Source organism: Chiroxiphia lanceolata, chromosome 1 (assembly GCF_009829145.1).
Source record: "Chiroxiphia lanceolata isolate bChiLan1 chromosome 1, bChiLan1.pri, whole genome shotgun sequence".
NCBI lineage: Eukaryota > Metazoa > Chordata > Aves > Passeriformes > Pipridae > Chiroxiphia > Chiroxiphia lanceolata.
Window position 1 is genome coordinate 71,854,357 of NC_045637.1, and position 20,892 is coordinate 71,875,248.

Consider the following 20,892-nt stretch of genomic DNA (forward strand, 5'->3'; position numbering starts at 1 on the left):
GAAATCAATAATTTCCTGATTCCCCAAATGATCTAATCATCCGCTGACAATATTTATTTTATTCCCTCATGTACAATCATCAAATCCTTCCTTTATTTACATTTACCTCTCTTATATTTTTCAATCTTATTTTTCAAGACATGAGGTTTAAAACAAAGCTGAGTACTTTGAACCAAACCAATCCCACTGCACCCTGGAAGAACACACAGACTTTTTTGCTGCTGTTATCAGAAAAATATATTTGCTCTCTGGTCTCCAGAATACTATGTATGGTTTAGATTCCACAGCACAATTGATTACATTTCATTCTGCCCTACCTCACACTTACCTTGGCTAGGACTTGTAAGGTTTAATTAATCAATTATGTATATATAGCCTTAATTAGATTGTAAACTCCTTGGGGAATGCTGTTGGTGTTTGTGCAGTGTCTAGAGCAACAGAGTTCCTTTTCCAGGAAACCTGTGCCACAACATAAATTCAGAGATTAAAAAAACCCACAACAAAACAATTGAAAAAAAATGACGGCAGAAAAACCCAAAGCTTAATTCAATCCCCTTCTCAGTCTTACACCAACAGCAAGAGCTAAAATGGACAGAAGACACACAACTAGAACAAGGTCTGTGCTGTGAAAACTGATGTCAGGCATTCAGAGGGTGATCAAAACTTGGCCTCCCATAAGGGTTGATGATCTATTCAGTGTTGGCATTTCCTGCTATCTCAGCATTTATGGAATATTTGAAAATGTCTAACAGGCAAAGTTTCTGTCAAACTTCCTCTCTGCTCCTAATTGCATGCCTTGGACAGTGTAAGTGCCTTTTACTTGGAATAATCCTTTTTAAAGCATCTGCCCAGCTTATGTTTAAAGCACTTTTAAAATATTCCAAAGGAAAAGACACTGCATTGCGTTTTCACCAAACATGATGGATTCTCAGCACAGAAACACCCAAATATGTGCCCTAACATGCCATTACACATTAGGAAACCTTCTTTCCCATGAACTACCAAGCTGCAACTCCTGCAAGCCAGAGAGAGACCATCAGCACTGTTCAATCCAGGATTCATAACGCACCTAAATTTCATACTACCATCCAGACACCACGATTGGACTAAGAGAGAGACAAATGGAAAACATGAAAAGCCTTCCACATTAAAATGCACAGCAGCTCTACATTAGTTGCTGCTTCTTATTAGCAAAGGTAAACTTTGGTATCTGTGCCGTGGCCATGCTGCACCATGGAGTACAGCAAAGTCAGGAAAGGAAATTAAATCCTGCTAACTCTACCACTTAAAAACACACCCAGAAATACAGTTTGAGCTTCTAGGCTGTACAGGTTAAGTCAGGTCGTGGCCAGGCAGGTATGTCAGAGGCTGCAGCAAGTGTATAGACTTGGTCTTCAGAAAATCAACCTCTTCCTGGTAAACTGGTCAGCAACCAGGGACAAAAATATTGGACTAATGAATGATGCTTTGTTCATTAGAAGAGAGCAACTCAAGTCTGACCTGTCCAACACAAAAAGACAAAATCATAATGGCTGAGCATTTCTGAGCACATAAGACACTCTAATCCCAGTGATCCCAGTATTCTACTTGAAGGCCTTTGGACTCTTGGAATCTGTTAGACACCAGGATTGTCTCTTGCCCCAGAGCAGTTCTAAGAGCTCTCCTTGATACCAGGGCAAATGAAGAATAGCTCATCCTCAGCTCCAAATTCCTTTACCTCAAATTTAGGTAAAGGAGTTGCAGCACGGAGTCTGAGCAAAGGTGATGCGAACCACAGGCTTACATCTTAAGGGTAAGGTGCTTCTCAAGTGTCTGTAGAAGAGAAACGTTAAAAGTTTTGTTTTCTGTTGTCATCTTTTTTATTGAATAAATGTGCAATGGCTGTTAGTAGTGCAGGACCGTGGCATGCTGCAGCAAATCTTCCCAGCAAGTCTGGTGAAATTTGCTTCTGCTGATGCAAATGTGCTGTTTGCTAGAGCTGCCTATGGCTATCTGATGAACTCCCATCCTAGGCCTGAAAATGAAAGCACAACCCGCAGCCCAGAACGTGAGGATCACTGTGTTCTCAGGAAGTAGGCAACTAATATAACCATTTGTGCTCTGTCTCACTGAGGGTAAAAAAGAGGGGTGAAAAAAACCACCATTGCACAGCAAACATTAGTTTTCACACAAGAAGGCCAGGGACTGCATTGTGCTCAACTATCCTGGCCTTCATGAGGGGTTGTATTTTGCACTCACCTGTAGCTCCCTACGATGTGCATAAGGAGATTCCCTGAATATCACTGTCCCTTTCCATTAGGTTATTTCAATACATCAGCCATCTATCCATCTGCTCTGAGGATCATATGTCCCCCCATAGCTTCATTATGCAATCCTAAATTTGGTACAGGACTGTAAAAGAATCTTCTGGAAAAAAACCCCACTTCATCAATGTTTCCCTGTCTCTCCATTACAGACCTTACCTGAATAACACTACAAGAAATTAAGTGAATAAAACACCTGAATGCAAGGAGGAATAGCATTTAAGAAGTGTGGGGGAGGGTCTTGAGAGCCCATGTACCCTTCCACTGCTGAGCTAGCAGAGGTAGGCAGGAAAGCTTCTTCAGGGCATTGCCTCTGGCAAAGAATGACTGCAGGAAGGATTGAGAGGGAGTGTGTGTTTCTCTTTCCTTACCCTGTCTTCCCCTATTTTCATGAACTCCCTGGTGGTCCTTTTAGTACCATGACCCCATCTACCTACAGAGCTGACTTAGCCCAGCAGCTTTACGCAGACTACAAAAGCCACAACGAGTACAAGTAGATCTTCCTCAGCTGCTGCCCACTTCCCAAATGGAATTTACACTTAGATTTCTTATAGGGATACAGGCAAGTTAGCAGGAACTAACCTTTTCCTCTTTTAGATTTGAAAAAAATATTTTTATGGCATGTGTTTACGTTGCAGAGTGCATGTCTGATAGGTCTTAAAAAGAATGAAAAGCTCTGCTTTCAAGATAAATGCTCTTTTGCATATATGTGATGGGTTTTAGGTTTTTACATAAACATAAACATAGAGAAACTTGTTTTTGCAGGCACATAATTTTATGTGTGCTGATAGACACATATTTGCATGTACATATGTGTATGTGTGTACATTTACACATGTAAAAGAGAGAACAGAGAATAAATGGCTCCTGTTGGCTGGAAATACATTGCTATTTCAAAGGGCATATTAAAGAGAAGAAATTAAGTACAAAAGGTTTTAGAAATTAAAAACATTTTTGCATTGTCTCCTTCACACCAAGGGCTGTATCATGTACTGTATAAATCAGACTCACCGCACACAAGAAAGAGCTTATTAGCAATGTTTAAACTGTACAGCAAAAGTACAGATTCACCAATGTGCAATTGCAGAATAAACAATATCAGACTTCTCTAGTCTGTTTTGCAAGGAGAAAAAGAATTCTACTTAATGCCACAATAAGCCTATGGTAGGATACCAATTTTACTAGGATCTAGTAGCAAAGTGGTGGGAAGATTAAACAAATGTGTTACCACAACAGAGGTAATGCCTCATTACCATTATTCCTCCCTCATCTGTTTCCTGTGTTTGGCTCCAAAGCCACTGAAGTCTTTTGCTAGCATAATTATCATTTCTCATTTTTACTTCTACTTGCCATTATGTGGACAAATGGATAGGAAGCTCAACTCCTGCCCAGAAAAGCCTAGTTCCCATTTGACTTCTAGATAAATTGTTGTAGGTCCACACCTGCAGTAGACAAAGCCACAGTGACCACACTGGCCATCAGGGCTTCCCCAGCTCTCCTCCAACATCCAGCCACTGGAGGTGTCAGTTACAAAATTAATTGGATTCTGGGGGTAAAAAGGACAGACAATGACTCAGAAAGGAAGGTGCCATGTCAGCGCAGAAGGGATATTCTCACCTCTTCACTTATGGTTTCAGTCTAGGAAAACAGGAGGAGTGTTCTGCTTTGGAAAGCCAGAGACATTCACAGCCTGAATTATGAATAACAGCCAGCTGGGGACAGGGTACAGATGGATCATGGACAATTTGACACTTCCCTCACATAGGTGTCACATAGGTGTTTTCCCTTTGCAAATCTGGGCAAAAAATCCAAGCAGTGGGTCCCAGTCCACCCCACAATAAGGCAAATAAATTTTTATAGTGAATTCTATAGGTGCATGTGTTGTTTTCTCCTGTATAAATTCTAATATGGAAAGAACTAAAAGAATATATCTGAAACGTAGGCTCAGCACGAGGGGTGCAGGAACAGCAGTGTTCCCCAGCTGGCAGTGGCCATTTCAGTGCTAAAGAAACCATCCTGCTTCAACACCAACCACTGCCACCACTTCCGAGCATTGCAACACATATTCACAGCAGGAAAAAACAGGCTCAAGAAGTCAGTCCATATAATGCTGAGGTGCACAGTACTGTGAACCAGAAGAGACCGATCTTCGTCCAAAAATCCCTTAAGCCACCGTTAAAAATCAGAACAGAAAGCTCTTAGCTTAGACAAACAAACTCAAAAACCATTAAAGATTTGGGAAGTTCAAATCCATAGTGGGGATGTTGGCTGATCACAGCTTCTTACAAATACAGGATGCTTTCAAATGATGAAATACGGAGAATTAATATTTCCTCTTCTATTAATTGCAACACAAGCTGAAAGTGTCGGCAACTTTATTTTAAATCCACCTTTCCATTGCATTATGTTACTTAATCAGCAGGGAGGGCAAAATCATATGCAGATACTCTATTATATGAAGGAATTAGCAATTCTTTCTAAAGCTCTCAATTATTATTTTTTTTTAAAGGAGGGGTCAGGGAACAAATGAGTTCTTACATCGTTCCATAAAATAATCTAGAAGTTACTCTGGTAAGAGCCACTTCCTCAGAAGTAGCATTTCCAGGGTAAAAAAAAAAATGGCTCATGTGAAAGTTCTCCTTACTCTTCAGTTTCTTCTCTTTTTTTTTTTCCCTCTTTAAACTCTGATATGTGGCTTGGAAGAGTGGAAGTTAATTCATGCTGTCATATTTCTCCACTTTTGTTATATTTATTACACTTTGGGGAGAGAAGAAACAAGGGAAATGGAATGTGAACACTAAAGAGTAAAACGTGTGCCTTAACTTTTCTTTTTGGATCAGGCCCATTTCGGCTGGAAATTGAGAGTAATTCTGTGCTTGCTCTGCCATTTTTTTTTTCTGCAATCCTTCATCCAATTTTTAGGTATGGATTTTAGGATGTTAGGATTGAAATCTCACATCAAAGGAGTAGGAGTTATCCACTTCCAAAATTCCTATTTTGTGCCTGTGTTGTTACTACAGCCGATGGTGAAATGATAGATTAGATACCTTCTCAGGATCTCTTTTTATGCATATAACTTAGACACCTAAATGCTTCTGAGCAACATGACCCTAAACTGCAATGGATACAAGAACAAGGCATTATTCCTAACTTCAAAATGTGTAAAAAACAAAGAAAGTGAAGCACACACCAATGGGGTTTTTTTGGAAAACAAATTCCTTTACTAGGAGTTGCGTTCCCTGCATATGCATCTTTATAACACAGAATTCACTTTCTGGGGAAGGAGGGAGGGAGAGAGCAGGAGGATGCCTCACATTGCAGGCTGCAGGTCTAGCCTGCATTTAGGCTGCTGCTCTGCTCACTTGCTTGTTCAGGAAGGCAACTGTATGATGCATGACAGTTTCCAACAAGCTGTCTCTGGAAGCCAAAATCCTGGGATTCTACCTGATCCACCTTCACAAATTAACAGCTTGCTGTGGTCACACATGTTCACCACAAATGACATGCTGAGGGTGAGCCTGCAGTGGCTGCTATGGCGTACCTATGTCCTATATGTGGGGCAAAGCTTTTTCCTGAGAGATCCTCTTCTGAGTCTTCAAGAAACCTCATATAGTGAGCTCAATGAAAAAAGTTTGGGGATAAATCTCTGTCCTGCTGCAATGCATGGTGTTTGCTCCTGGTTTTAGGACTATAGCTCCAAAAAAGGAGCTCTTGGATCCTCTCTCTTTGTCATAAGGGGCTTATTCTACACTGGGGAAAGCTGTGGTGGCATGGCCATGCTGTAAATCCTTCCTTGCAAATCTCAAATGCGGGGGATGCAGCCACAGTGACACCGTTTTTGCACACTTCACCATGGGACAGAGCCTGGGAAGTTCACATCTGAGGGGAGAGCATCACTGCAGGTTCTCTGCAGCCAGAAACTGTCTCCTCCCAGAAGGCGCCATAACAGGACTTGAAATCACAGACATGTGAGGAGTGGCTGAACAAAACCAAAAGAGCAGCTTGTTCTGAAATGACACCTCTGTAGAGGCAGGTGGTCCCTACACCATGCCTGACTCCAGCGGTTAAGTTTTCACTAAGGGTGCAGTTCTGAAGAGCAATTTTGGGGAATGAGAACTTGCTCAAGTGAAAAAGCAAGCCTACAACAAAGAACAAGAAAGGTTTAACACAGAATAGTGGGATGACCGGTGTTGGGAAGCCAATCCAACCTTTCTATACAGTCATCCCTTTAAAATAACCTGTGGTCAAGCAAGCTGTACTTACAGAGGTCTTCCCCAGTTTAAAATATGCCCACCTTCCAGCCAAAGCCTGGTATTTCTGAGTTGTGCTGCAGCCACTGCTCAGATTCTGCTAGATAATTTTAACTCCAGAGCTAGAATGGGGCTTATCTCTGAGGCACATCTCTTCTGCTCAGATAAAGAGAACTTCCTCTCTCTCACTGCAGATTAGATCTGCAGGCTCAGTCTCAGTACCTAAAGCCACACAGCTAAACACACTGCATTTCTCCATTTCAAACAATGCTTGCCACTCAGCACTGAAGAAACAAAACTTGCACAGTTCCCAGGCTTTCCCTGACTTTTGCACTGATGTTCCTCCTTCTGAAAACATAGCAGTACTCACGGGGTGCTCATGAAATTGGCTGCAGGTCCACAAGCTTCACAGCTCTGGAGAAAAAAGGGAAAATAACCCCATAGCTTCACCAACTACTCCAATATCATGTTGCCACACAGTGGCAACACAGATCATACTACTGCCAAATTGGCCAGGAGTAAAAAAATTCCTCACAAAACTAAACAGAAATCACTGGAAACATACAACTCTTTTTAGGGTCAATTCTGTTCTCAAGCAGTGATTTCGTCATTGCTATAGTAGCATCAAATTTTTATGTGCCTGCTTACTCAGTGGCTCTGCCCTGGCTTTGAATGGGCTGAGAGGACTGCAGTAATAAAGCACAGCCTTCGCTGGGGCTGTGGTGGCTCTGTTTTTCAGGCTGGCTCACTCTCCCTTCCAGAAACGACTTCCCAGTTTGTTTTGAAAATGTTCACCTTTCATTACTTGTAGCAATCATTTTTAAATTTGATAAAGGAATCCACCTTCACTAAGCGGGCTGGTTTCCACTCTCCTTGTGAAAATTTGTGCATGTTTTTCTAAGTCTCTGATCATAGATCAGAGCTTGTCTCTGGCTTGACAGCAAATTCCCAATGGACTCATGTACCTGGGTCTTCTGCACCTCACTCTAGCACACTGTTTCACACTATGCACATGCAAAACAAACCTTTGAAGCCTGGTATATAACATATATCCTGTACAGCATATGTAAGGGCATTAATGAAATTTGACACGCCTTTTCCTACTAAACCACCCCCATCCTCCTCTATACAAATCTCCAGATGAGTTTTGCAGACAAAATGAAAATAATTCTGACAAAAATATCTCCTGTATTACCCTTAAAAACAGGTAAGTCATACTGGCAGACTCTCAGAGCATGCAGTACCAGTCTATACTGGAAAATGTTACTCCAGGGTTAGAAATAGGGGCTTCAGACCAAATAAGAGGGGAGATTCCCAACTTCTCTATTTTTAAAAGTTCCTAAAATATTTTAACTACGAGTTTTTCAATTCCTTCAGAAGCCTCCTCAGTTGGACTTTCAAGCTCTGTTTCATTGAGGAGGGTTAAAGACAATTCTTAAAGCCATTAGGGCTACATCAGGTGAGACAGCAACTATCACCAATTATTTACAAAGGCTCATCAGCTTCTACCCACTTTCATACCTTTAAGCAGCAGAGATGTTCACCTGAAACCCGAGCAAGTAAAAATATCACACAGCTCTCCAGGTTACTTTAGCTCTCTGAATTTAGTTCTCTGAACACCCACATGCACACATGTCACATGTGCATTTTATTATTCACACATGATACACTGTCTTCATAGCCACTGGCTTCCCACGGGAGGAGTGTGCAAAGACATTTAGCTCCACAGTCTTTTTCCTCAGCCCCTTTCCCTGCCTCACAGAATTACCGGGCAGCAGTGAGCTGGACCTGTCTAAACCACAGGACCAGTTTTGCAAGCCAGGGTGTGGGCACTTCTCCTTTTTTCTTTTCTCCCTTTTCCCCTCTGTCTGCAGCCTTTCCACACTTTTACTCTGTCTCCACCCAGCTGTGTGTGAGTTGCAGCAGATTTATGTAATGGCAAGCTCTTGTGGTTGCCTGGTGGCCCCTCAGCAAAGCCTGTGTCCATGCTCTCAAATGACTGAGCTCCTTTTAAGGAAATAAAGCACCAAAGCTGCTCAGAATGGGGACACTTTCCTGCACTAGTAACTAGCTACTCATGCAGGTTACCATCTCTGAATGCTCATGGCTGGGAGGGAAGATCCCTGGGTTGAAGACAATGCCGGGGTCCCAGTGATGCCAGGCACTGAAGCCTGCAGCTATAAAGGCCATAAAAAGCTTCAAAAACTGGATTGTGGGAGGGAAGTAACATCATCACTTGATATTTCCCCCTGGAGGAGAAAAATGTCAAAAAAGCACTTTCCTTTTACTGTCTCTTCCCATACTAGTATCCTTTATTTTAAACAAATAGAATTTATAATTTCATAAAAATCTCATCTGTTTTCTATTGATGTCTAAGTTCACCTTGACTTATTACTCTGGACATTGTCTGTCAGTTGTACAAGTTTCAATCTAATTTTGTGAGATAACTTCTCCCCACCTCTTAAAATTAAGAAGATCTGTAGACATTGTATATTCCAGGTCCGGACTGTAATCTGTGACGATGGTGGTAACCCTTTACTTCTGTTTTGGAAGTTTATGGTCACCTGCAGCCTCAGACAGCTGTCTGTGCAGAAACAGTGAGCCCACAGCCTCTTTTTGAGGCCACTAACACTGTGAGATGGGTTTTTGTCTTTTACCCAGTGATGGCCAGCTCTGACATGGGCAGTTATGGATAAAGAAGGTACTGCCTACCTTCCTAGGCAAATGCCACCACTGCAGCAAATGGCTCTTTCTCCATTAAGTAGGATCCAATCTACACCCCACTGAATCATTAACTTTCCACACATGGATCAGGATACAGTCTCAGGGCACAAACAGCCCTAAATTTCAACTGTCTACCACATAGAGGATGTTCAGCACCGATCATCCACAAAAGGTGCACACAATGTTTAACCTGAAACTTGAATGGAGACAGTAAGAATCATCAGACAATATTTCAAATAGGTTAGCATGGGAAATAGTGCTGTCCGAAATAGGCAACAAAGCACTAATTCTTAATGGAATGGAATTTCAGTGGGATGTGTATTTCTAAACAACTCAGACCAAAATTTTGAAATATTATTTAGGAGAGATGGTAAAACACAGTCTCTAGTGCCTTAAAGAGCTGTGTAAATCAGCTGTGCTGAAAACATTCCCTGCGTTTTCTAGAGAAACTACATGTAGAGCAGGTGGGTGAGAAGAATAAAAAGAAAATAATAAAAAAAAGTTACAGGTGCCAGATCTGGGGTGGAGAATAGGAACAAGAAGGAAGAAGATCTATTGGACAGAGTAGCAGAAATTAAGCTTGCAGGAGGAAGCTGCTCAACACATAGTGGCATTCTGGGGGTTACAACATTAAAGTCATAGCAAGCTCATCAAGGAAATGAGCAGCGATCAGAACAAGTCTTTCAATGTGTTTCTGCTTTGCTGTGCTACTGGAGGTTATTACTAGAAATAGTTGATGACTTTACTTTCGTAAATTACCTTCTCACACTTGCTAATCATTTTTGCATTGATCAGAAGCAACCATGTCTTCAGTGTCCCCCCTGTCTGGGGACACAAGTCAAAACACACATTTCATGAACCTCTGGATACATCCCTCCAGTCCTTTTAAGTGAGAACTCAAAAACTGAAGGCACCCAATAAAATCTGGCAAGTGAATGGAAGACTTCCAACATCATTCCCAGAGCAGGAGAGATATTTCAAACAATTCTCTCTATCAGCTCTATAGTACCACATTCAAGTCTCATTACAGGTTTGGAAGAATCATGAAAGGAGATTTTCGAAAACACATGGAGGAGCTAACGCCTATCTTTCTTTTCTAAAAATAGCTTATTTCCCCTAATCTTTGACTTTTAAAATGCTAAATTGATGAAAAAGGTAGTTAAACTTTTGATTCCATGGTTAAAATTTTCATGAAGTGTTACTGATAATTTGAGTAAGCAAATGGTCATTTGAACATTTCTATCTTACGGGCTTTTAAAATTAACAACAGAATTCTCACCTAATTTTAGTAGGATGAGGTAAACACTCTTTTCATTTAATAAACTTGCAATTTCCGTTGTTACCTCTACAGTACGACATGTACAAAAAAGTCCGTCAGAATGTAGAGGCTCTCCTCCATAAATGTCTGACTCAAATTCCTTGGTGCATGCTGTATGGACAGCTGATCTCTCACAGATTAAGCTGATCTCTTACAGATTAAGTGAGATGCACTGAAAATCCTATGTTAAAATACATCAAAATTCATAGGGATTCCCTTTTGATGAAGGAAACATTAAGACATGGGACATTAGGAAAGTAATATAGACAAAAACTGTTGCCTGGCCAGTCAGTTATTACAGGCCACAGTCTATCTCCCACCCACGAGATATATATCTATAATATCAGTGGGTCCTTACATTACTCTCCTATCTATCTTTCATTCTTCAAACTACTTTTTCATCCTTTTCTACTTAAGTTTGTTGATAAATAGAGGTGAGAAACTGATCTTGGGACTTAGAGACAATAGTGTTACACTAAGCATCAAGCCTGTCTACACTGCCAAGCCACTGCCTACATAGAAAGACAGTCCCCTTCATCCCTAATGCAGCTATGGAACCATGCAGGTCAAACACCACTCCTAAGGCATTGGTTTATTCCTAAGGGATTTTCTTTTGATGAAGCAATCATATGGCTCCTGATATGATTGGGCATGTGTTCAGATCCTCTTTGTAAAACCAAAGAATTAATTTTTTCAGTAAACTCTTTTCAGGAAGTTAGTTTAGGGCTAGAAAAAAGGAGCAGTAGAAGTAAAGGTTGTATGCAGCTTTCCAGAAAAGACAAACATTGCAAGAAATGCAGAAGATACCTACAGATCATCCATAAAACAGAGTATTGTGTCTGTTTACTATGTTCAATAAGACATCACTACAAGATGTAACCCTTGTAAACAAAAGAGCTAAGGGATAGAGAAAGCGGCTGTAGAAAAAACGTTGAAGACACGACATGGAAAATCTAATTTACTGCTTACTAATGAGAACAACAGATAGAACTTATCATATTTAGGACACTAAAGTTATTACAGTAACTTCTAATATGTATTTATATCGCTATATTATTGAAGTGTTGAGAGAATCATGACATCATCAGGAAATAAAAAGTTTGACTTTTGTGAAGTAAAGAAAATTCAATGCAATCAAAAATCCTGTTTGTTTGGGTTTGAACAAAGAACTTAAAAAATTATTACTATTTTTTAAATTAAGGCTTAAATATTTTGTTGGGTTTAGTTACTGTGGGAGAAAGGAGACTTAACTCTTTTTATTGAGTTGATATGCAAGCAGTTAAGGCAAGATTTTGTCCAAAGATCTTCGGACTGAAAAACAAAGCACTAGGTAAGTGATCAGACTATTTAAAAGGATTTTTAAAAATGAATTTGTTCATAAGGTATGTCAATATACATGTAGGAGCTGAACTTTGTGCTCAGATTTTTGGTAAGAGGGGATCAAGTGGTAAATAAAGTGAAGATGCATAAGATGCTTCTCTACTAGCCATTGCTGAAGTTTGGGAGCAGGTTCTATCCCTAATGCTGACACCATCCTGCTGTATTACCTTAAGTTGGTTATTCTGCCTTCTGTGCCTCCCTTCCCACCTAACATCCTTTACTGGACTTCCTTAGACAATAAACATTTGAAGGCAATTGCAATCTTTCTATAAAAAGTCTTACACTTTGACACTCATTCTTACAATAGGAATGTAAAAATAATGAGCAATACTTTTATTTGTGGACAAACTAATGTATTTTGATAGTCACTCCATTCCAGAAATATTTTTATCATATTGGGCATTGATCACAGCATTCTGGGAGTGAGTATGCTTCTCTTTTTTCCCCTTTTTCTTACCCCTCCCCCCACTAGTAAACAAGTATGGTGCTCAAGTTATATAATTTAGTCTTTTTTAATGCACTATGTGTGAGTGGATGCATACATTAGTCATTGCTAGTCCTTGGTGTGGAGTCTGGCATCTCTAAGAAGAATCAGCATTTTGCACAATCATCTATGGACAATAATTTATTTTAACCCAACAGATTTTATCAATTGTGGATTTTTACCCAGTAGAGCAAAATTCAAGTGTTTTCTAAAGTACTGCCAGGCAAAAAAATCAAGGGTAAATGAAGATTCAATATTGGAACCTGAAACATACGAATACTATGTGTGTTCTAATGTGGCATTTCTGTTGAAATCTGAATAGCAGATAACATTCAAGATAACATTCAAACTAATAATAATAATGAAAGAAAATATCTGAGAGTTTAGTAAATTTTTATCAAATCTGAGTTCCAATAATTTTGACCTGGAATAACATATTTAATTCCATTTCTGAGGCAAAATGGAATATCTTTCCTGGAGAGAATTTTATACAACCAGTCATGCTTTAGAAAGAAGATAAATAGTAGGGTCTTTGTAACTTCTCCGTGGATGAAGATGCCTTTCCCAAAGAAAAGGTTGCACAAAAAACACTAAGCACCTTAGCAAGACAAAAAGGCACAGGACCTCCCTATATACCAGCTTGTTATACAGTACTTTAACATTATCTACTATATTATCTACTTGTATTTCTTATCAGAGTGGACTTGTCATCTTACCCAAGATTCTGTCACTCTTAGAACTCTGTTGTCCTCCAGTACTAGTTGAAAGGTCCTCTGGCACAGGCATAGGTTCATCTGGATCATCTGGGACATCACTAATTGGAGGACTTTCCTTTCCTAGTAGTGAAGAAAGTATCATCAGTTAGTCATCAGAGTAGCCTCATTTTCAAATATTACCATAAGAGGAACCACAAACCAAATAAAACTTAACAAAAAACCCTAAACACTATCTAAAGCATGATATTCTTAGGACCAAAACCTACTCTCCTGCAGAGAAAACTTTTTATGAGTAGCATGCCAATATCTCTTCCAAATTTACTGAAGGTTGGATACACAGTTATCAGCCTTACCATTTTGGATATTTGTAAGACACAGGTATGTTCTCCAGCTGCTACACTCAGAAGATCCAGTTTAGCCAATGCAGACTGACAGATTAAAAAGGTTATCAAATGGACATCCTTTGTAAAAAATTTTCTTTCTTCCACAAGTGCTCCTTGAAAGCATACCCAGATTTGCTTCAAAGACATAGTGAAGTCTAACTTACAAGTATTCTGGGGCTCCAAAAGAACTACCCCAAAAGTAAAATTTTATCTTCAAATAAAAATTCAACTACAACTTCAGCAAGCTTCACCAACACCCAGAGATCACGATTTGGCTGGTCCTTGTGATTAAAAGCAGTGAAGTGCCTGTAGCTCCCAGGACTTCTTAAAACATGAACAGAGTTCATTCAACACATGACTTCGAGGGTTTTACTGTCTTTTATTTGCAAAGAGGAAACAAATCCCAATATCTTGTGTACACAAGGTTTTGCAGAGGAAAACAGTTTGGTGTTTTAATGTATAATAAATATTGTGGAATGCAATACAGTAAAAAAAAGAACTCTCTTGCTAAGTACTGCACTTCCAGAAATGGTGATGTTTCTTTGTTCCACTCTCAGTCACAGCACACATGTCCTGCCTACAGTAATATCCCTGTCTTGCAGACCTTCTTTTAAAATTACTAACAAAAGCATCCCTTGGAAACAATTACCAAAAGAATTATCTAAGTGATAATTATCTAAGCAATTAGTTTCATTGACTATTACTAAAAGGCTCGTCTTTGCATTAATAGCAAAGAATAGAACAGGCCTAGAGCAGGATTTGAACTCAGTAATGTTCACATAAGACCCTTGTCTCCAAAATGGAGATGTTACCAAATTACATTGATGCAATCTGTTAGATGTCCCGTGGCAATTGGCACACCAGCAAGGGCAGTAATTTCATGGCACAAAGGCCTAGCAAATTAGTGTTTTTTCTCCTAATAAGAATTCCCTCATTAAAACACAAACGTAAATTAAATCTGAAGATACTTATCAGAAAAGGAAAAATTGAAGAAAATATAGCTTACTTAAGTGACTGCAGTTTAGTGATGTCAGTTATGGACTTGATCTGAATGAAGCAAATGGTTTCCTCCCAACTGGATGGAGCAAAAAAGAAAGCATTGTGCTTTCTGATCTATACTGATCACAATGGTGGGAAATGACAGGTAGGTTCAAGTAGTCTTCCAAATGAGCTGTTTTGGCTTGTTTGCACAAATCTATGTTTAAATGAATAATATGAGTACTTGACTGCACTTCTTAATGACATACCTATCAAATTGTGGAATAATCTCTGAGTGGAAGTGTTGAGAGTGGCATCAGGTGAACCATCTAAAACTGCAGCCAGAAGGACTCAAGAGTAACGAAGAAACAGTACTGGCAGAAGGACTAACTAGGGGATTTCATAAGGTCCTCCCATGTCCAGCTTCTGTGGGGTATTCTTAAATGGGCAAAATCACACCCACTGGATGCAAGTGTAAGAGCAAAGGTGGGTTGCATAAATGGAAAAGAGGGAATATGAATGTTACAGCAAAGGAAAGTAAAAGCAGAAAGTAAGTTCTTTAAAACAGTTTTTGCCATTTACCGTTTAGCTCCTTACTCAGTTATTTCTGTAGTTTTCTGGGATGTAAAGAACTTACAGAACTACCAGCAACTTTCCAACACAAGTCCTGTCCTGCCAAGCTGAGGTATCTGTTACAGACAGGATGGATGGGAGGAAAGACAGCTGAAATCTTTCAGTTTGTTCAACACATTTTCCAGCATACAGCAAAAAAAAAAAAAATCCCCACAAGTTTAATGGGAGGGTAAGCGGCAGCCTGGCAGCTCTGTTCACACTATATGTGCATTAAGGAAATTTGTTAAAAACTAACAGTATCCAAAAGCCACCTGCATCTTCCAAGGATCAAACAGTGCTCCCAGTTACAACAATGGAAGTTGACGCTTTGACTTAGACTAAGAACATTTATCTAAAAACCTGAAGACTTTTTTTGGTTACAAACCAATATAAACTCATAATATCAGACCTATGAGATAACAATAGATAGCAAACAAAATAAAATATTTCTTAGTGTGTAATTAGGTGTCCTACAACATGCAGGTGTAGTGGGTTTCTGTGGCTGGGTTTCGTAGCGGGGGTGGGGGTAGGGGCTACAGGGGTGGCTTCTGTTAGAAGCTGCTAGAAGCTTCCCCTGTCCGATGGAGCCAATACCAGCCAGTTCCAGGACGGACTTCCTGACACCGGTCAAGGCCTCTGTGATAACATATTTAAGAACAGAAGGTTGTGGTGCAGAAAGAATTCCAGCCAGGGAAGAGTGGAATGAGAACACGGGAACAAAAATGCAGATACCAAGGTCAGTGCAGAAGGAGAGGGAGGAGCTGCTCCAGGCACCAGAGCTGAGGCCCCTGCAGCCCATGGAGGACCATTGGGCTGCAGAGATCCACCTGCAGGCCATGGAAAAGCCCATGCTGGAGCAGGTGGATGCATGAAGGAGGCTGTGACCCTGTGGGAGTCCCAAGATGGAGCAGGGTCCTGCTGGAGACCTGCAGCCCATGGAGAGGGAAGCCCATGCTGGAGCAGGTTTTTCCTGGGTAGGATTTGTGGCCCCTGTGCGGGACCCACATCAGTACAGCTCATTTGTGAAGGACCACACCCCATGGAGGAGTGACCCACGGGACAGCAGCTTGGGAAGAACTGTTGCCTGTTGGATGGACTCACGGCAGAGAGGTCCATCAAGGACTGTCTCCCATTGGAGGGACCCCATGGGAGCAGGGGAAGGACTCCTCTCCCTGAGCAGCGGCAGAAATGACAACTGACTGCAACCCCCATTCCTGTCCCCCTTCACTGCTGTGGGGGAGAAGGGAGAACATGGAAGGAAGGAGGGGTGGGGGAAGGTGTTTAAGACTTTTTTATTTCTCACTCTTTGGTTCTTATCCCGTTAATAATAAATTTAAATACTATCCCCACTTTCAGTCTGCTTTGCCCGTGAGGGTAATCAGTAAGTGACCTCTCCCAGCTGTTATCTCAGCTCATGAATCCTTAGCTGTTTTTTTTCTCTCCTCTGTCCAGTTACAGAGGGAGAGCAGGAGAGTGATTTTAGTGGGTACCTGGCATCAGGCCAGTGCCAACCCACTACAGCAGGCTAAGTAGGATGCTTTGAAGATAAGTCAAATAAATCTTTTTGGAAGAGAAACCTGTTAGCAGACGAGTACTTTTGCAGTGGTGAACTCTTTGGTTCACTAAACAGGTATCAGTCTTATACTTGTAAAATTAATAGGCATTTGCCCAGGTGGCATGAATTGGACTAGTCTCATGAACTTGGTGGGGCAGGAGTTGGAGATTGGGTATTCTTCCTTCTTTGCAGGAGACTGCAGTTAAGAAAACTCAGTAAACTTGACTTTAATGACCCATTTAATATAATTTGATTTCTTGTTACACATGATTGAGAAATCCCTACATGCAAAAAGACAGAGTAAAAATAGTGAATTTAAAACAGATCCATTTATTGTGTCTTGGATTCTAGAGCATCGTATTTGCATTTCATGCCTTAACTACATCTAAATCATTACACCATGGTAAGTTCACTACTGCATGGCAATCTTACAGATGTGCAATCCCGCTAACATTGTTTTGCCAATGAATTTAGAATTGCAAAGGGGGTGGGGCAAGGGATGGAATGCTTTTCCATTTAATTTCTGACAGGCATGCCCAGAACAATAACTGATCAAAGGAAAAGGAGCTCAAAAAAACACAACACCTAGTGGCCAGTACTGCGGAAAATTATTAAAGTAGAGGGAAGTGAAGTATAAACATCACAATCTGACCTTGGATGGAGGGGGTGTTTTTTGGTTTTGGGGTTTTCATTTTTGTTTTTGTTTTTTCTAATTACATATTAGAAAGAGCCACCTTATCTATAGAGTTGAAGTTCTGTTTCTGGGACTGCTACTGATTCATGGTGTTCTTGGTTACTTCATAAATGGGGACAACTTCAATTGCAGTCTGTATGAAACATTCCTTCAATTCAGCCTGCATCTCTGAAAGGCGGTCTCAGATTTCCAAATACTGCCATTTCTGTATGAAAATAGCCAGAGAAGAGCCTATCCCTAACAACAGTGTCTGGTAAGACACTCAACTTCTCTCTGAGTTTCCTCATCTCTGCCCCAGAAATAAAGTTGAAGACATAAGGAAAGAGAGGAAGGGAAAACCGTGCCCAATCCAGTAAGGTTTTAGCATCCTTTATTTCTGTCCAAGTCCACAGCCTGATGTTCCTTTAACACCTCCATCCAGTTCTGAGATCAATTTGGTTCATACCAGGATGGTGCTGGTGGTGCTACCACTGTTGAAAAAAAAAGCCAGAGCAGATTTCCTATAGAAATCTCTGTCCTGCCACAAACTAACCTCGGGTGTACTTAGTATCGAAGGTTGTTTCCCATGGAAACACTAGAATCACTGGAGAAATCCTGCAAGTTTTCTGGATGACAGTCACAACCCAGTTCACATCTCCTTTTCACTGACAGAGACTTAAATCTCCAGTGATGAGAAGAGAGTCACTGCAATGGGAGCCAGGTGCTCAGGTGGCAAACACCAGCCCAGGATACACTCATTTCCACCTTTCCAGGACCTATCAAGAACATCAAATGCAAAACTCTTCTTCCTGCTTTTGCAGAGCCCAGCCCAGCCTGGTTTGTGGTAGGGGATCTTTTAATGTTAGATGTGGAAACATTTGTACCGCTTTTTCACCTTCCTTAACTGTTAGGCCCTAGAACTGAGAAAAAAAAAAAAAAAAGAAAAAAAGGCAGGAAAAATACTGCTTGTTAAGTGAGATATTATCTGTGTTTTCTGACTCTTGTGTATGGGTGCCGGATACCGTTTGGTTAAATGTATGTCAGTTCTCTCCTCATTTCAGAACTGCAACTGCTTGCCTCGTGAAATATCGCTTTCAGGAGAAAAATAAAAAGTGTGAACTCTGTGTTAGTCACACGGTATTTCAGTTCCTCTAGGAGTCAGCCATGCCTGGATTCCCAGAGGCGGGAATGCCAGTAGGGTTTGGCTCGCTCACACTGGTTTTATTCTGTCTCGGCCCAGCAGGTCCCTGCCACACCTGAGTCAGCTGCAGCTGCGTAAAGCACACGGCTGCAAGCCACCGCTGAGGAGATTGTTTCTAGAGACCTGTTTCACTTCTGGGTTAAAAAACAAAATGCCCCAAAGAAACCTACCAAACCAAATTTATTTTTTAATTTTTTTTTTTTTTTAAAAACACAACCAAGTGTGCTAGTGAACCAAGTTACTTAATTCCACGGGCCCAGAGAGTAAGTTACACCTGATAAGCATTACTCATAGAACAGGAAAAATAAATAAAAGTGTTTTAAAGCTGACAAGACAAAAAATCTCATACTCCTGAAACTGTGCAATTGTTTGACTGGTTCCCTTGTCATGCAAGGAAGCCTCCCAGAAGCATGTAGAACCCCAGGAGAAGACAAGGGGGAAAACTTCCTGGATTCACCAGCCTATGAGAAAGAAGTAGGAAACATCCCTGTAGCTTCAGATCCTTCACTTTTGAGGTCTAGTAAGAGCTTACAAGGAGCCAGTATCTGTGGAACCTAATCTGACAAGCACTAAACACTGAGTTCACAGACTACTCGTATCAAAAATGAAAGTAAATTAGCAAATTCTTTCTTTGGCCAGTTGTTCACAAATCCAGCTAACGACCCAATGCAACTCACAGCCTCTGCTCACAGAAAGTACCAGATGTTCAGTGGCAGAAATGGCAGGAAGAGTTTAAAGCTGACGGTTTTTTTTCCTTTAATCTGTTTGTGTAGGTCTACCTCTTATCAGAGGTAACTTTCTTTTTCAAGAAAATCCTCTCTCATCACAGAATAGTCCTATTGCAGGATATGCTAGAAAAGCTACAAGGCACAGCAAAGTACTACACTGGTTCAAATCATGCAAAACTTTGAGAGCTACAAATTATATACACAGATATACATCTATTATGTATATATTTATATACACACAAGCACTCAAAATGGCAAAGTTTCTTGCAAGTCTTCCCTGTCAAGGGAGAAGCAGACCACAAGGAAGGCAAAGTGTTTGACCTTCTAATGCACTCCTTGACTCAAGGAAGCATCTCCCACACTGCTCCTCTCCATGTCAAAACAAACAAAAAAAAGCAACTCTAGTAAGAAATAGCAGGTGTGGAGTTCAAATTCACATTGTTGTAAAGAGTACCACAACAGTTAGGTATGGGTATCCAGGGTAGTTTTGCTGTTGCAGAGGAAGAGGAGGTCAGCGCTCCTGCCCTAAGGAGCTCACGCAAGCAGGAAAGGGTTTCTGCAGCAGGCAGAGGAGCTGGACCTGAATCATGGTGCCTCTCACTGCTCCGAGCAGATCCACAGTGCATAAAGGATTAAAACCCCACTGCTTTTTCTGCTAGGGCCACACAGGTTTCAAGTATGTGTGCATAGGACAGGTTTTATTTCATTTACAAGTTTGTTCAGCATGCAACAAAACGGTAATGTGTAAGTATATCCAATACATACACAATTTAAAATTGGTTACCTGAGGAGGGGAGTGCAACATGCCTCCGCAGGGCTGACTAGGAATGACTTCCCTATGATAAATGTAACTGGTAATCTTCTGTTGGCATGAAAGATTATTCTGTTGCTGCTCTTTCAGACAGAATATGTATCTGATTTTCAATTCTCAGATGAGATTAAAAGTCCTTGGTTCAAATTTTTGACAAACCTTCCCAAAATTTTTAGAAAGGAGGAAGTAAAAAAAAAAAAGAGAGAGAGGGAAAGAAAATTGTATTCATATATTTCAGGAAAACCCAGTGACCTAGTCACCCACACTGTACCCAGACCTTGACGAGCTACCTAGCTATATATATCTGGAGGGTCCACCTACAGCTGGACCCTTGAAGTCCTGAGCCAGCAGTGCCCGAGAGCTGCCTCTTAAGAAAAAGCTGCATGCCCAGGTGCCTGCCATGAGTGGCCCCAGTGATGGTGGCTATCATGTTCCAGGCTGAACACTAAAAGTGAAAACTGAAAGCCATTAATCGTTGCAGCTGCCAACATGTTAGGGAAACTAGGAAAGGGACTAACTTGTCCTTTTTCAACTGCAGAGGCACAGCAGTATGAATATATACTATCTTGCAAAGCCAAGTTTTTAAGGACTCAGTTTCCAAGAAAGTTAAGAATATCCCCGGGGAATATCAACATGGGGTAAAACTGCAAAATACTATCCATGCCACTACAGGGTAAATTTTAGAAACAAATTATCATCTTGGGCAAAAACAGTTACAAGCATAAAGTCTAATGCCAATCAGTTCTCATTTTCTTTTTTCTTTTTTTCCCTGCTCT

At 40.7% G+C, this 20,892-nt stretch overlaps 1 protein-coding gene across 11 annotated transcripts in view; it reads right to left on the reverse strand.

Annotated features, from left to right (window-relative positions):
- IKZF1 (IKAROS family zinc finger 1) overlaps positions 1–20,892 on the reverse strand; it is a 111,559-nt gene that overhangs the window by 32,642 nt on the left and 58,025 nt on the right. For all 11 annotated transcript variants that reach the window (XM_032707334.1, XM_032707361.1, XM_032707309.1 and 8 more), the window contains one exon: positions 13,176–13,295. In XM_032707334.1, coding sequence (XP_032563225.1) covers positions 13,176–13,295 — 120 coding nt within the window. The remainder of the gene's footprint in view (positions 1–13,175; positions 13,296–20,892) is intronic.